Source organism: Trichosurus vulpecula, chromosome 5, assembly GCF_011100635.1.
Source record: "Trichosurus vulpecula isolate mTriVul1 chromosome 5, mTriVul1.pri, whole genome shotgun sequence".
Classification (NCBI taxonomy): Eukaryota; Metazoa; Chordata; class Mammalia; order Diprotodontia; family Phalangeridae; genus Trichosurus; species Trichosurus vulpecula.
In genome coordinates this window covers 94272825-94288283 of record NC_050577.1, presented here as the reverse complement: position 1 = coordinate 94288283, position 15459 = coordinate 94272825, and the positions used below count along the sequence as shown (strand labels likewise).

Sequence of the window (15459 nt, the reverse complement as noted above, 5' to 3'; positions counted from 1 at the left end):
TATTTATCTAAAAATATTTATAGCAGCTCTTTTTGTAGTGGCAAAGAATTGAAAATCAAGGGAATGCCCCTCAGCTGGGGAATGACTGAACAAATTGTGGTATATGATTGTGATCGAATACTAGCGTGCTCTAAGAAGTGACGAATAGGATCATTTCAGAAAAACCTGGGAAGACTTACGTGAACTGATGCAAAGTGAAGTGAGCAGAACCAGGAGAACACTGTACATAGTAGTAGCCATATTGTAAAGATGATCAACTGTAAAGGACTTAGCTATTCTGATCAAGACAATGATCCAAGACAATTCCCAAGGACCCATGATCAAAGATGCTATCCACCTCCAGAGATAGAACTGATAATCTCGGAATACAGAGTAAAGCATGCTTTTTTAAAAAACTTTCTTCATTTTTATTGTTTTATTTTGTTTGTATTTTCTTTTGCAACACGGCCAATATGGAAATATGTTTTGCATAACTTCACATGTATGATTGATATCAAATCACTTCCCTTCTCAACGACAGAAGAGATGCAAAAGGGAGGGAGAGAATTTAGCACAGAAATTTTTTTTAAATCAGTGTTAAAATTTTTTTATATGTAATTGTGAAATATTTCATGAATTAAATATATTTTTTAAAACCACAGATCTCCTAATACAACATCCAAAGTATTTTACACTATACCATGCTACAAATATATGTGTATAATATGTGTATACATAATATATGTGTGTATTATATGTATATGAAAAAGCACCTTGCAAAGATTGACAAATAGTCAATCCATGAATACTTATCAAACACCAATTTTGTGTAAGATGATGTACATTTTCTTGAAGCATTATTACTGTTATTATTATTATGGAGACTGTGGGTAGCTAGGTAAAGAAAGAAGCTTGTGGGGAGAGAGAAAAAAGAATGAAAGGAGGGGCAGCTAGGTGGTACAGTGAATAGAGTACCCGCCCTAGAGTCAGAAGGACCTGAGTTCAACTCCAGTCTCAGGCACTTACTAGCTATGTGACCCTGGGCAAGTCGAATAACCTCAATTGCCTCCCCCTCAAAATGGAAGGCAAGCAGGATGTGAGCTATCAAACAGTTGGGGGTGGGGACAGTGGAGACAAAGAAAACTAAAGCCAGCTGAATGGTTATGGACTCAGGGAATCTGCTATTCGGCACAAAATATTAGAAGACAAGCAGCTTTCTGCTACTGCACCTACTCACCCCCAAGTTTCAAGTTAATCATTGTAATGATAATTCCTCACATAAAACATTCCACTTTTATAATAGATTGGGTAAACAATATAGAAGGGGCACTCTTTCGATGATTTTTCATCAGCCACTGGTTTAGGTTAAGTTGGTAGATGGGGTCACCAATGGGTTTCAGTAATCTCCTAGACGACAAGCCTCATGAGGACAGGACCCATGGCTTATCTAAACTTTGTATTGCACATATATATATATGGTAGTTTACACTTTCACCATGTATGTTCACTTCCATCAACGTACCCAAAGCCTCCTGTAAGAGTATTTCCCCACTTTTCAGATAGAGAAAAAGACTGAGAGGGTTAAGTGTCTTGTCATCAAGTCTAATCCCCTCATTTTACACATGAGGATACTGAGGGACAAAAAGGCTATATGATTTGTCCAGGATCATACAGCTAGTAAGTGTCAAAGTCAGGATTTGAACCTGGGTCTTCCTGATTCCAAGTGCTCTGTCCACTACACCACACTGCTTCTTGAGCCTCAACACAGGGTTCTTTCTACCTGGTGGTATTGTTAAAGGTTAGACTAAAGTTTTCCCAAGACCTACATGACAGCTTTCATGGCACCATTCTGCCTCCCCCTCCAAATAACGGAAAGGGGCATAGGAAAGAATTGGGATAAGGCATCCCCAGCCAAAACAAGAAAAAAAAAAAACAAAAATCTCCTCCAAGAGGAGCCTCATTTTAATCTGTACACCCCAGTGCAAGCAGCCTATCACACCAGTCTGGTTACACAAATGTTAACTGACCTTCTCCAAAGAAATCCTGAAAGTCTTATGTGAACTGATACAAGGCGAAGTGAGAAGAACCAGGAGAACACTGTACACAGTAAGAACAATATTGTATGATGATCAATCATGAATGGCTTAGCTATTCCAATCAATACAATGATCCAAGACAATTAAAGGACTCATGGTGAAAAATGCCATCTATCTCCAGAGAAAGCACTAAAGGAGTCTGAATGCAGATCAAAACATACTTTTTTTCCACTTTATTTTTCTTCCCTTTTTTTTACAACATGGCTAATATGGAAATATGTTTTGCATGACTTCACATGTATAATCGATATCACATTTGTTACCTTCTCAATGGGTAGGGGAAGGGTTGGAGGGAAGGAGAGAATTCAAAGCTCAAAAAAACTTTTAACAAATGTTTAAAATAAATAAATAATAAAATTTAAAAGAAAAAAAAAGAACTCCTGAAGAATGCCCTCCTTTCCCTTTGACCTATTCACCCCACCTCTACCACTGGATAGAAGGCTGTCGAACAAGCTCCAAATCGATCCTCCGTGTCTGTGCTGAACTCCTCCCATCCCCACCATCTCCTTGGCCTCACACTGAGGCATAGCCCAAACATCACAGATAGAATAAGCAGAATTTTCTCAGCCCTCTCTTTGTCTTGACCCTACTCCTTTCTTCTTAGAATATACCCCCTTCCCCTCCCCATGTTCCCTTCACCTGTTGCTTCTAGGTCTGCCACAAACCTGACAATATTTGCCTATTGGTCACAGAATTACAGAAGCATAAAAAATCTTAGAACCAGAAGGAAACACAGAATTCTCAGAAGGAGCACGGTATGGCGGAAAGAGCACCTGACTAAGAGTGAGGAGACCTTCATGACAATCCTCTTTCTGATGGATGTGACCTGAACAGGTCATATGCACCCCCGAGGTTCTTCCAGGCTTTCAGTAATGTTCCTTCCAGTTCTAACATTCTATGGTTCTAAAGAACTTTAGAGATTCACCGCCTCATAGGGACACATGAGGATCCTGAGGTACAGAGAAGTTATCTGATTTGCCCAAAGTCACACTGCAAGTTAGGGGTAGAGATGGCATCTGAACTTGTCCCCTCCCTATCCTTCCAGGCTTCTCATACCTTACACCCCTCCTCATCCTCTGCAGTCTGGCTATACTGGCCTAATGCTGATGACTTTGTGCAATTCTGCCTCACTTAAATCCAAGTCATGTGCAAGTCAAGACACCACCCTGTGATGCCACTGGTCCTCTTCAAAAATGGACAAAGCTGGCCTAATTGCAGTCCCTTGAACTAGACACGCCACCTCACATCTTGATTTCAAGTTCAATATTCTTCCCATTACACAACACAGCCTCCTTCAAAATAGAATAAGCACCTTCTAGGTACCAGACTCCTGGGGGAATGAGGTGAGAAGAGGTCAAGAGGAGATCCAGAGGAGGAAAAAAAATGCTATTTCTGACCTAAAACTCCTTACAGTCCAGTGAAGCCAGGACAGAAAACCAGAAACATCTAAACATAATATAATCAAACCACAAGAGCAGAAAAGTCTCTAGGGGCCAGAAGAGGGCTTTCAGGCTGAAGTAGCGAGACCAGCCCCTTCTCTCCTCCCATTCCACTAGGTGCCCCCAACACCGCCTTCCCCCAGTCATGCAATGTTCCATTCTTGCCCCAGGTGCCTCTCTCTGAAACGCAGAACCAGACAAGCTTCTTCACCAAGCATTCTGGTATTTAAGAAAGAACAGTACAGCTGAACACTGGGTCTGGGATGCTGACTCTATTACTAGTTAGTTGTGTGGCTCTGGATAATTAATTCACTTAACCCTGAAGATCTCAGGCAAGGTGGCATAGTGGAAAATGTGCTGGAATGAAAGTCAGAGGAGCCTGGGTTTGAATCATGACTCTGTCATTTATTATCTAACTAAATTCTGAGTAAATCTCTTAACCTCTCTGTGTCTCAGTTTCCTTATCTATAAAATGAGGCAGTTGGACTAAATGTCCTCTAAGGTCACTTCCAGCTCTAAATCTATGATCCTGTCTCCTGCTCTAGGAAATCTGTATTTTACAAGATGTCCCTACAAAGAAGGTAATACTTAACCCCAAAGAATGAATCTCAAACTGCAGAATTTCAGACATCCTGACTCAGGGGCTGAAACAGTACACAAAATCAGGAAAAGGATCCAGGCTCCAATATTGCAGCTACCAGCTCCAGTATGCTCACTCAACATCCCAGCCCCCACTCCCTGTCCTCCATCACCAATGGCTTGCTATCTCACCCTCCTCCACTCCTATCTTCTTCCCCGGTACATCCCAAGGCCATGGTCAGACTCCCAGCTCCTTGGCTCCTACATCCCTAGCCTGGGCTTCATTCTGCACAAATATTTACATAGCTTTTCTCTGGGGGATACGGAAGACACAACATCGAGGAGCCTCCCTCCGGACACTCTCCAGATCCCACAGGAGGAAGGAAAGAGAGACACCCCCAAAATCAGGTCATGCCTGCCACACCCGCTCCAATAAAATGGTATAGAGGGAAGAGCCTTGGAGCCCCCAAGAAAGGCAGAATCACCCACCCTGTTCAGGAACAGGGAAGTTCACAATTTCTCTGGTTATCCTCACCAACCCTTCCCAACATCTTTCCAACCCTCTGGCTTTACAGACCTGGATTGGGGGAGGGAACCTCTTTAGAACCTCGAAGGAAGCAGTCCTCATATGCCCTAGCCCAAATCAAGGCCTGCTGGGCACCATGTTGTTGTTTTTTTGTGTTGTTGTTTTTGGTTTGGGGTGGGGGGTTCATCCACCCTGCTGAGTCCAACAGCCTGAAATGGAGTGGGGAAAATCACCAGATTCCAAACCCTGTCCCTAAGGCAGAATAACATAGCCCAGTCCATCCATCAGTCAACAAGCAGTTATTAACTGCTCACAAAGCACCAACAACCCTGCTAAGTGCTGGGGATACAAAGAAAGGCAAAAACCAGTTGCCCTCAAGGAGCATACATTCCAATGGGGGAGACCACCTGTAAATATCTAGGTACATGCAAGAAAAATTCCGAGTAAGCAAAGAGAACCTGAAAGGCATTAACAGTAGAAGGAAAACAACGAGTCTGAGATGAGGAGGCAGGGCATTCCAGGAATGAAGGGTCAGCCGGTGCAAAAGCACAGAGATGAGGGATGGATGATGTGTCTAATGAACATAGCTATCTATGGAGTTGTCTCCACTTTTCTTAGCAAGTCATCCCAAGTCCTTCAGTCTCACAAGTTCTGCTTTGTGCCCAACAATCTCTCCTCGGACTTTTTTTTTTACCAATTTTTCTTCTCAGGAGAGATAGAAAGGATATCTTGGTCACTCAGCATCTTCTGGATGGTCATGTACTGCTCCACAGTAAAGGCTCTCAACCCCTTCACCTTCATTCCAGCCTAGGGTCCGTTGGGATCATATGGGACAGCAGGATTGACCCACCTAGAGGATGTTTAGTGTGAGAGTCTGACCCTGGTGAGAAACTAGCCCTGGAGGAGGGAAGGGAAAAGCTATGGCTGGAGGTCAACGTGTCATGGTGGAGGTCTGGGTTAAGGAGGCTAAAAAGAGAAGGGATGAGGAGGACAGAGAAAATTGGGGTGGGAAAGGGGACAGGTATGATAAAGAGTTGAGAATTGTATCTAGGAACTCTGATAATGAAGAAGAAAGTCCGGTGAAGAATAGGGGAACAGCTACAGAGGATTGGCTGCCCCAGGGAGGGAGGTGGGGGATGGGGGCAGGGGCAGAAGGGTAGGAGGGGATTGGAGTTCAAGCCCTAAGTCACCTACCCTCCCCAACAGCCCCAGCTCAGCCCCTCCCCTTCACACCCCGGCAGCTGAAGCTGCTGCAGTGGGGGCCCTCTGACCCTGTTCCCATGGCAACGGGCCTGCAGCTGGAGCCGAGAAACCGACAGGATCTCCTCCAGAGACACCCCCATCTCCACCCACACACGGGCTCCTGGGGACAAGGGGACAGGGAGACTACAGAGACAGACAGAGACTCAGGGAGTCAGAGGCAGACAAAGGAAGAAGGCAACTTGAGGATAAGGTATATAGCAGGAGGTCCAAGAGGCACAGGAGGATGGAGAGATGTAAGAAGAAAGAAAAGATGAAGACAGGAAGGATCCTAAATACAAAGGAAAGTGAAGAGAGGCACTGAAAGTGCGGACAGGAGACACAGACTCAGGGATGCAGAGGGGGAGGGGAGACAGAGACCCAGGGACCCAGAGGGGGAGGATAGACAGACCCAGGGATGCAGAGACACAGGGACCCAGAGGGGGAGGGGAGACAGACCCAGGGACGCAGAGACACAGGGACCCAGAGGGGGAGGGGAGACAGACCCAGGGATGCAGAGACACAGGAACCCAGAGGGGGAGGGGAGACAGACCCAGGGATGCAGAGACACAGGGACTCAGAGGGGGAGGGAAGACACAGAACCAGGGATGAAGACACAGGGACCCAGAGGGGGAGGGGAGACACAGACCCAGGGATGCAGAGACACAGGGACCCAGAGAGAGAGGGAAGACACAGATCCAGGGATGAAGACACAGGGACCCAGAGGGGGAGGGGAGACACAGAAAGGCAAGGGATACAGAGACATGGAGTTAGGGAGAAAAGGAGAAAACAAGAGATAAAGACAAAGAGTTAGAGTTATCAGGAAGCAAAGGGACAAAGACAAAATCACTGAGAGAAAGAGAGGGATCCAGAGACTTCTGATCCTCCGATCAAAAGGCAGAGACAAAAGAACTACATGATAGACAAGAAGAGGCAGAGGGACAGGGATACAGACCAAGACCTAGAAACAGGGAGGCAGAGAGATAAGGCCAGAGAGATGAGGGCAAAGATACATAGTCAACAAGAGAAGGACAGGGTCATGGAAAGACAAAGACACAGAGACAACCATGCAAGGAGACCAGAAACTGATAAGAAGAAACCACGAGATGAGATCATGCTCTGGAAGTGAGAGACAAAAAGCCTTGAAAACACAACCTACTGGGAACACAGACTTCTAGTAGTGAGTCAGACACAGGCCAGGCACACCAACCAGAGAAGAGCCACCTTCCTTTGCCCCCAGAGGCATGAGCTCAAGGGCAGACCAGGCCTGGGCAGCATCCATCCTCCCTGGGCCAGCTCCCCTCTAGGCATAAAACCCCAGAGACAGCCATAGAAACAAAAAGAATCCCCAGGATCGATCTAGGAGTGCACCAGAGCCTCACTGCCTTCCCTTATCCAAGCCCCTAGCCTGGAGGCGTCCCTGCAGGAGAGCTGGTGTTGAGGACCCCATTTACCAAACCATTCACCTCAATATGCTGACTGAATTCTGAGTCTCACATACACAACACCTTCTCTATCTGGACCCAGGTGAACGTAGACCTTTGAGCAGAAACACTCACGGGAAACACACATATACACACACATACACACATACACACACACACACACACTTGTATACAGTCAATAGCAGCACACCCCTCTCTATTGCAGATCAGGAGACATCAAGAAAACTACAACCAGAATGGGGCTTATTTTTGATTCTGTCCCTGATTCCAACTTGACATTCCTTAACAGGTATGAAAGGCCCAGCTTACAGTGCCTAGCACATAGTAGGCATTTAATAAGTACTTGCTGTCTGACTGACTATAGCCATGATTCACCTCAACACCATAATGTCCCAGGCTTTTGACTACTTAGCGGTCCAGGTGACCAATACCAATACTTCCAGCCCTCATCTCCACCCCTCCACCACCATGGCCCCAGCCCCACCCCCCACACCCCGCCCAGGGCAGCTGATTCATGGGGCTGTCTGGCTCAAGGCCCTGATACTGCGCAGAGCTGAGGCTGGAGACACGGACAACGCACAGCTGTCGATGGCGGCGCCTGCCAGCTAGTGGCCCCTCCTCCTCCTCCCCAAATCCTCCTGCCCCTGCTTCTTCTCCACCAAAGGGCCTTGAGGACAAAGCCTTGACTGCCCTCAGATGGAGCCCCCCAAAAGAACTAAGATAAGGATGAGAAGATGGTAGGTGCGCCTTAAAATCCCCACACCTGCCTCTCATTCTCAGGCATGTGTATATCCACAAGCACAGGCACCCTATGACAAGCATATGAGGAATTAGACATTTGAAGGGGAAGAAAAGGGGAAAACTGAGAAAATCTTCCATCATCCTAGGACTAGGATAAAGGGCCCAAGAAAGAAACCAAAGGTAGTAGCCATCTGGGAAAGGTTGACTGGCAGGAGACACCTGATCCTTAGGGAAACTAGGTAAGGGGCCCAGAAGGCAGAGCAGGTGTGGGGTTTATCTGGGTCAGAGTTCCATTTGGAATAGCAACCTGGTCTAATGGGAAAGCACTAGAGCAGAGACAAGAGCCCCAGGTTATGGTTTTTCCCCCTCCCTTCCTCTGAGATTCCTTCAAGTCCACATTAATACTTCCCCACAGAACTTTTACAAATGGGCTGGCTATGGGGCTATATCTAGCCCAAATCAAAGATGAATTGGCTGAGGCAGAAGGGGGTCTTTCAACCACACCTCCATAATATTATAGACTGGAGAGAGAATCCCATCATATATAGTGGGTTTTGTCTATAAAAATACGGTAATACAAAAATCAAAACACATGCCAAAACACGACTACAGACATCAAACATCTGACAGCCCAGACCACTAAGCCCAAGGCTCTAAAAGGGTCCCATCAACGCGCATTCACCAATATTGATACTGACAAGATATCAGTTGCCCCACGTGCTACTCTGCTAGTGTCTCGGATCAAATTCAGTGGAAACAGCATTGGATTTGGAATCAAGAAGACCTCAATTCAGGGTCTTCCACTTACCAACGATAAAAGGACCTCTCTGAAACTGTCTCCTTATCTATCAACTGAGGGAGACAGTTTGATGAGATGATCCCAGAGATCCCAGGATTCCAACTTTCCAAATCCTATGACCTCCCATGACAAGTACCTACAACATCAAATATACTAACACAGTTTTGTCTGATCATAATCATAACCGTCCTTTAAGATCGGCCAAGTAGTTTACATATGTTAGTTTGTGCTCACAACAACCCCAAGACATGGAAGCTATCATTATTGCTATGTTACTGAACAACAATAAGGCAGAGAGAGGTGTCATACAGCTAGGAAGTATCTGAGGCAGGATGTGAACTCAGGTCTTCCTAACTCCACTCCTAACTCTCTCTCCACCTCAGCACCTAGCTCTGTACAAATACATGTGAACACACAGGGTAGAACCATCCCTATAAGGGTATGAGCCCAGAGAAAATCACAATGCATGAAGTATCTCGTCTCCTTTGTGTGTCTGTCTGTATAGATGGCAGGTTAATGAACACCAAAGGCCACCTCAAATAGGAAAAGAAGTCATGCAACCTGAGGAGCACATGCCTGGATATGGTGCATGATGTGAATGCATGGAAGTCTCTCCATCTTTTTAGCAATAGTATTCAGCTCTCCTTCTGGCCTGCCTTCTCCTTCCCTCCCCCACCCCCCAAAGCTGCCCTCCTGAGTCACAAGCCAATGCCCGACCACTACGTGGTCCACACATCAGTCCTGGGGTAGAGCCATACACAGAGCACTGATGGCCACCACCCCGGCCAAGCTGCTGGATGGAAAGATCTCCTCTCTCTTTCCCCAACCCAGACCCCCATGCTGTTTATCTGGTCTCCGGAAGTGAGGAGCAGCTAAGCCTGGAGGCTGCAACTGAGCAGAGACACCTGGTGCCGGAGTGGACAGGGCCCCAGTACTAGGGCAGGATGAAGATGCAGACACTGGAAGGGAGAAAATCTAGGGCTTTGTTGGGGGAGAGGCTGAAGACTGAAGGTGGGACTGAACAATAAGGAGGGATCCTATGCACCCCTTCCCCTCCCTCAATGACATTTTTCCTAGGCTCTCAATGGAGAGAAGAGCTAAGAAGTGCTAGGGCCTAACCAGATATCATTGCCCAACCCCTAGCCTTGAATTATAAAGTGTCCACAGCTACCCAAAGCCACAAATGAAATTGAAAGTTGGGGGGAAAAGAGGTTGGGACACAGTCCTAAAGAAACTCTCCCCCTACCTTAAACCAGAGGCACAAAGCAACCCTGCTAACGGAACACAATCTTATCCCCCTAGACTCCCCATAGTGACAACCTCAACTCTCCATTCCACATCATGCCATAAGTGATTTTCATTTCAGTACAAAGTCTCACTCCACCCATCTTCCTGAGCCTCCCAGGTCTCATCCTACCCACCATACCCTCACAGCCCAGCCATGATCCTTACCATCCTTCCGGTAGAAGGCAATCTCCACCTTTCGCTCCTCGGCCCCCAGCAGAGCCTGAGCAATCTGGGCAGCAGCCCGGCGCTGGGTTCTAGGGCCATGCAGGAAGTCACAGGTGCAGGGCCGCTGCATCACCTCTGCCCGAGAATAGCCACACAGCTCACAGAAGCCATCATTGCAGTAGATGACAGCACAGTTTTCCACCCGGGCATTAGCAATGATGAACTTTCGGCCTGGGTTGAAAAAGAAGTACATGAAGAAATCAAGGGAGGAGAAGTAGGGGAGATGCCTCATACCTTGTGGAAACCCTTGCCCCCTTCCCAAGACTCATTCACACAACAGAAACCCTGCCTGTGGAGCAACTGCAGAAGAGGGTGTCTGAGACAGTAGAAAGAGTACTGGCTTAGGGATCAGAAGTCCTGGACCCTGTCACTGATCACCTATGTGACTGTGGGCAAGTCACTTCCCCTAGTGGGGCTTCAGCTTCCTCCTCTGTAAAATGAAGGGATAGTAAGAGACATTCAAACATCCAGCTCTTGGATATTGAATAATCCATTCCTAAACATTCTGCCTTAGGAGGTAAAATTCTCCAAAATTCCCTTTGGTAGGGAGAGAAGGGAGATAGGATCACCTAGAAGCAGAGACCCTTTCGAGGCAACCTTTAGAAACAGGGGTTCTGGGATTCTTAGCAGCCCACTATCATTCCTAAAGGGCCCGGTCCTAGTTACCCCACCCCAGGGGCCCCCAGTCTCTGACTGCCCGTGCCCACAGGTTGGCACCACAGCTTCTCTGGGCAGTAGGCCAATCTCTCCACCCCCTCTTGCTCCTTGCCCTGGGCCGAGGCCAGCCTGGGCGGGTGTTAGCAACGTGTGTCAGCAGCCTCGTCAAAGGCATAAACATCGGGCTGGAGATGGCCATGAGAGGGTGCCCCACACCCCCACCCCAGGAGGCTGTGCTTCATCTACCACCCCTCCTTCCCAGACTGCCAGCTTGGGGAGGGGGGATGCCAAACGCCCCACATTTTGGCTGAATGGTTCCCGTTTCTTACTACCCACCCCTCACTATTCACACACCCGCACTGTAACTCCAGGGGGCATCCCTTTCCCTGGGGATTCCCTCCTAGCAAAGGAATCTCTCCCTGGGGATCCCCCAACTCTCCCTCTGCATATGCTGGGCCCTTCCTACCAAAGACTACTCATTGTCAGCGCTTCTAGGCCTCCCTCAAACAGGGGTACATTGCAGCCCACCCCAACAGCTAACACACCAAAGGAGTCAAGTCTGAGGTCAGGGAATGGGGAAGGCTTGAGATTAAAGGGAATACTAAGACCTGGGAGAAACCATGAGGTCATAGGCAGGGGGGTGTAGGGCGGGCATTGAAGTGAGCCTCGGGATTGGATCTCTAGGAGTTACAAGAGCACAAATAATAAGGCTGGTGTAGAGCAATGGGAATGAAGGGAGGGAGGGGGTGAGAAGGGCCCTGTCAAGGTCAGGCTGGCCCACAGAGAGCAGGAACATGTATCCAGGGTGTTCCTCTAGGAACTGTTTTGGGGGTACTTTCCAAAACCTAGGCTTCCCACTATGGAAGGGAAGCCTCTTTGGGCCAGTTCCAGCTAGGGACATGTCACACACACATTACACCACCTCCACCCCTTGAAAAGTCAGGCCGATCAGAGAAAAGGATAGCCTACTATCCCTGGAGGTGCCAGGGAAGACGCTCTCAGGGATAAGTGCTTTTTATAAACAGAGGTTTCCAGCCAAGCTAGTCTTTAATGCTAAGTGTGCAGCATAAAGGGCTTTCTCCCTGTCTGCCCCCTTCCCCAGTCAGCCCCTGGGGCTGCTGCAGTGAGGACATTTCACCCCATCTCGCTCCTAGTTGTGGCCCTGGAATAAGGCAATGAGAGTTCATCTCTAGCAGCAAACCCCAAGGTCCCACCAGTTCATCCTCTACATGGCAGAGAACCTAAGGATCTGGTGGCTTCTAATTGTTCCCAGAAGAATAGCCCAAGGGAGACTACCTGGTTCCCAGACATGACAAGGATTCTTCTTCCCATAAGGCTACCCTGTTCTCTCACCTCCTAGGAGCCTATTCCTAGCAGAGCTGGAGTAACTTTGGCTCAATTTCTCCAGATTGTCCTCATTTTCTTCCCTTCCTCTCTCCTCTCCCCTCAATGACAAGGTCCAGTCCCATTGCAAGGATCTCAATGTCTCATCTAAGTACCCCTGCGTCCATCCATAGCTCAGTCAAGGCCCAGTGGAAAAGCAAAACAGAGATGGGAATACCCAGTACCAGCTATCCACTGCACAGTCCAAAAAGGTGATCCCCAGAACCTGGAGAAGGCTGGGAGTTTTCATTACCCTTGTCCTACGTCCTGGGAGGGACCTCAGAGATCACCTAGCCAAATTCCCTCATTTTATATTGGAGGAAGCTAAAACTCAGACAGGGGACATAACTTTTCCAGTGTCACATAGCTAGTTTTAGGGTTGTTGTTTGTAATGATTTGAGCCCTACTCACTTCTGAAAAGGATTTGAGACAGGCACACTGCTAGTTACTGGTAGAACTGGAACTAAAACCCAGGTCTCCTGACTTCTGGCCCAGTACCTTCCTCTGCTTTTCTTGCAAAAGGGAAAGCCCTCCAAACCTGCCCCCGAATTGTTGCCCTCCACCAGAATCCCTCTTTCCTCCACCCAGAGATCACCCTGTTCCTTTATCTCTGGGCAAGGCTTCTTTTCCCCTCCCTGCCCCCATCCCTGAAGGACAGACACCCCTGCTGATACAAGCACTCAGTGTGCCCGTCCTGCCCTGTTCACAGGGTCATGAGCTAAGAATGTCATACTCTCCCAGTTGTTCTCACTGTCACAGGTTTTCACAGCAATGGTATCAGAAGCACATACGCGTCCACGCAAACATACTGATTTTGACTGAAGTCTCTTCTGTCCAGCAAGATTCAAAACCACCCCTTCATCTCTGCCTTCCCCCCCCAGCCCCCAGAGTTTGGGCTCAGAAAGCAGGATGGTGTGTATGTTCCAAAGTGTCAGCTCTCTCTCTCTCTCTCTCTCTCTCTCTCTCTCTCTCTCTCTCCCTCTCTCTCTCTCTCTCTCTCTCTCTCTCTCTCTCTCTCTCACACACACACACACACACACACACACACATCCCTCACACACCACCAGGTAGGCACCCCCCAAAGACCCAGAACCTCACACTATCCTCTCCCAAAGCTGACATGTCAACTGGAGGCCAAGCACCCTAATCCCTCCCAGGGAAGCTGTTGTGCCTGACAAACCTAGCACAGTCTGTGTGTGGCCCTTGAACCATAACACAAATGCTCTACACATTCAGGGTTACGTACATAGCTTCTGCACACCCTGGATATCTTTACTCAATACACTTGGAGCCTCACACTCACTCACATTCAACACAGGAAGGATCACTAAATACTCCAGGTCACTCTCATTTACCCACTCTCATGGTTGCTTACACCTTTTATACTCAATCACACACCTCTGTATAATTAGATCATATGTATGGTCCCTGAACACCAGGAGGCTCTCACACCTGCACACAGATATACATCCTTTACACTAAGGGTTACACACAACAGGCAGTGAATCTCTCTCTCTCTCTCTCTCTCTCTCTCTCTCACACGCACACACACACACACACACACACCAGACGGACCTAGATATACATCCTACAGGTTTAGAATCGTCCCTAAGAACCTCAATACTACAGATCTCTCCTTAATCAGACTGTGCACAGTTAAGTTCCCTCACAGCACTCTTAGGGTCAAACACACACATTCCCCAACCGGTAAAAGATACATAACCCCACCCCACCCCCACACATATGCGGCTTTGCACCAAACTTGGCACACACCCAATACCATCCTCTTGTTCTCCATCCAAAGACCCCCTCCCAGCTGGCATCGCCTTCTGCCCCCAGTTTACACATTTCCTTGCACACTCCCTAATGCACAGCTCGGGCACGCCCCCCTACATCCCCCATCCACACTCTAGCACTCCCTTGCACAATCCGGGGCCACCGCCCCCTCCCCCCGCCCAACCTCTCCTCACAGAAAGCTTCGGGGCCCCCTGAGCGCGCCCCCACCCCATCCCGCCCACCCCGCACTCACTCTGGCCCTCAAACTTGCGAATGATGGTGTCCAGGAAGGTATTCTGCGGCGCGACGTGGCCCCTCCGGACGGGCATCCTGAGCCCATGGGGCGGGCCGGGCGGGGCCGGCGCTGCGGCTCCTCGGCCCCCTGCGCCCTACCCCACCCCTAGCCGGCCCGGCCCGGCCCCGGACACCAAGCTCCGGCCCGCCCGGCCCGGCCCGGCCCGGGCTCGGGGTTCGGGCGCCCTTCGCCCAAGCCAAGGACAGGCTGGGCGAGGCCGGGTCTCCGAGCGTGTGGCGGGGGCCCAGCCTGGAGCCGCCCGGGCTCCCGAGGCCAACCCGCCCGCACGCACACCTGTCCGCTCCCGGCGCCCGCCCGCCCGCCCGCCTTGTCCGCCCCGCAGCGGGAGCCCGCCCCGCTTCCCCGCTGTATGGCCGGGCGCGGACTGCACCCCAGCTCCCGGCCGGCTCCACGGACAGCTGGCTCCCGCGCTGGAGGCGCGGATGGCTCGAGGCTGCGGCTCCTGCTGCTGCTCCGGACTTGGAGGGGTTAACGTGCTGCGCCCCCCCACACACACCCTCCACCTCCCTCCGCGATCCCCCACCCTCGCCTCTCCTCCCGCCGCACGCCCGCGGCTCCCATTGGCTGAGCCAGGCAGAGCGCTCCCCCCGCCACCTCCCATCGCCACCATCCCAGCTCCCTCCCCTCGCCATACTTAGGAACCCCGGAGACTCAGTGCGCAGGGAAAGGGGGAGGAGACCCGCGAACTGGGAGGACTAGGGGACAGGTGCGAAAGGATCGCCACAGGCTGAGGGGTCCCGGGGCTGGGCTGGGGGTGGGGCAATCGAGGGGGATGGTGAGGCGTCGGGCTTAAAGGGGATAGGGACCCGAACCGGGTCTGCACTTTCTTTGTGGTGCTGAACACATAGTAGGGACTGAGTAAATAATACTTAATGGTTTGAAGGGCCAGAGGAGAAGGTTGTGAAGGGAATCCGGAGAGAAGAAGGGGCTAGGATCGCTCGAGAACCCGAGGAGGTGAAATTGGGACCAAAA

The 15459-nt window shown here is 49.6% G+C and overlaps 1 protein-coding gene across 2 annotated transcripts in view; it reads right to left on the bottom strand.

Moving 5' to 3' along the window:
* Window positions 1-14506, bottom strand: part of KCNH2 (potassium voltage-gated channel subfamily H member 2) — a 54389-nt gene extending 39883 nt beyond the window's left edge. For both annotated transcript variants that reach the window (XR_005010518.1, XM_036761735.1), the window contains exons 1-2: window positions 14425-14506; window positions 10296-10526 (exon numbers count right to left, since the gene is read on the bottom strand). Coding sequence is in view for 1 of the 2 variants with exons in the window: in XM_036761735.1 (XP_036617630.1) it covers window positions 10296-10526; window positions 14425-14500 (307 nt within the window). In the remaining variant the exon portion in view is untranslated. The remainder of the gene's footprint in view (window positions 1-10295; window positions 10527-14424) is intronic.
* Between the last annotated feature and the right edge of the window lie 953 nt (window positions 14507-15459).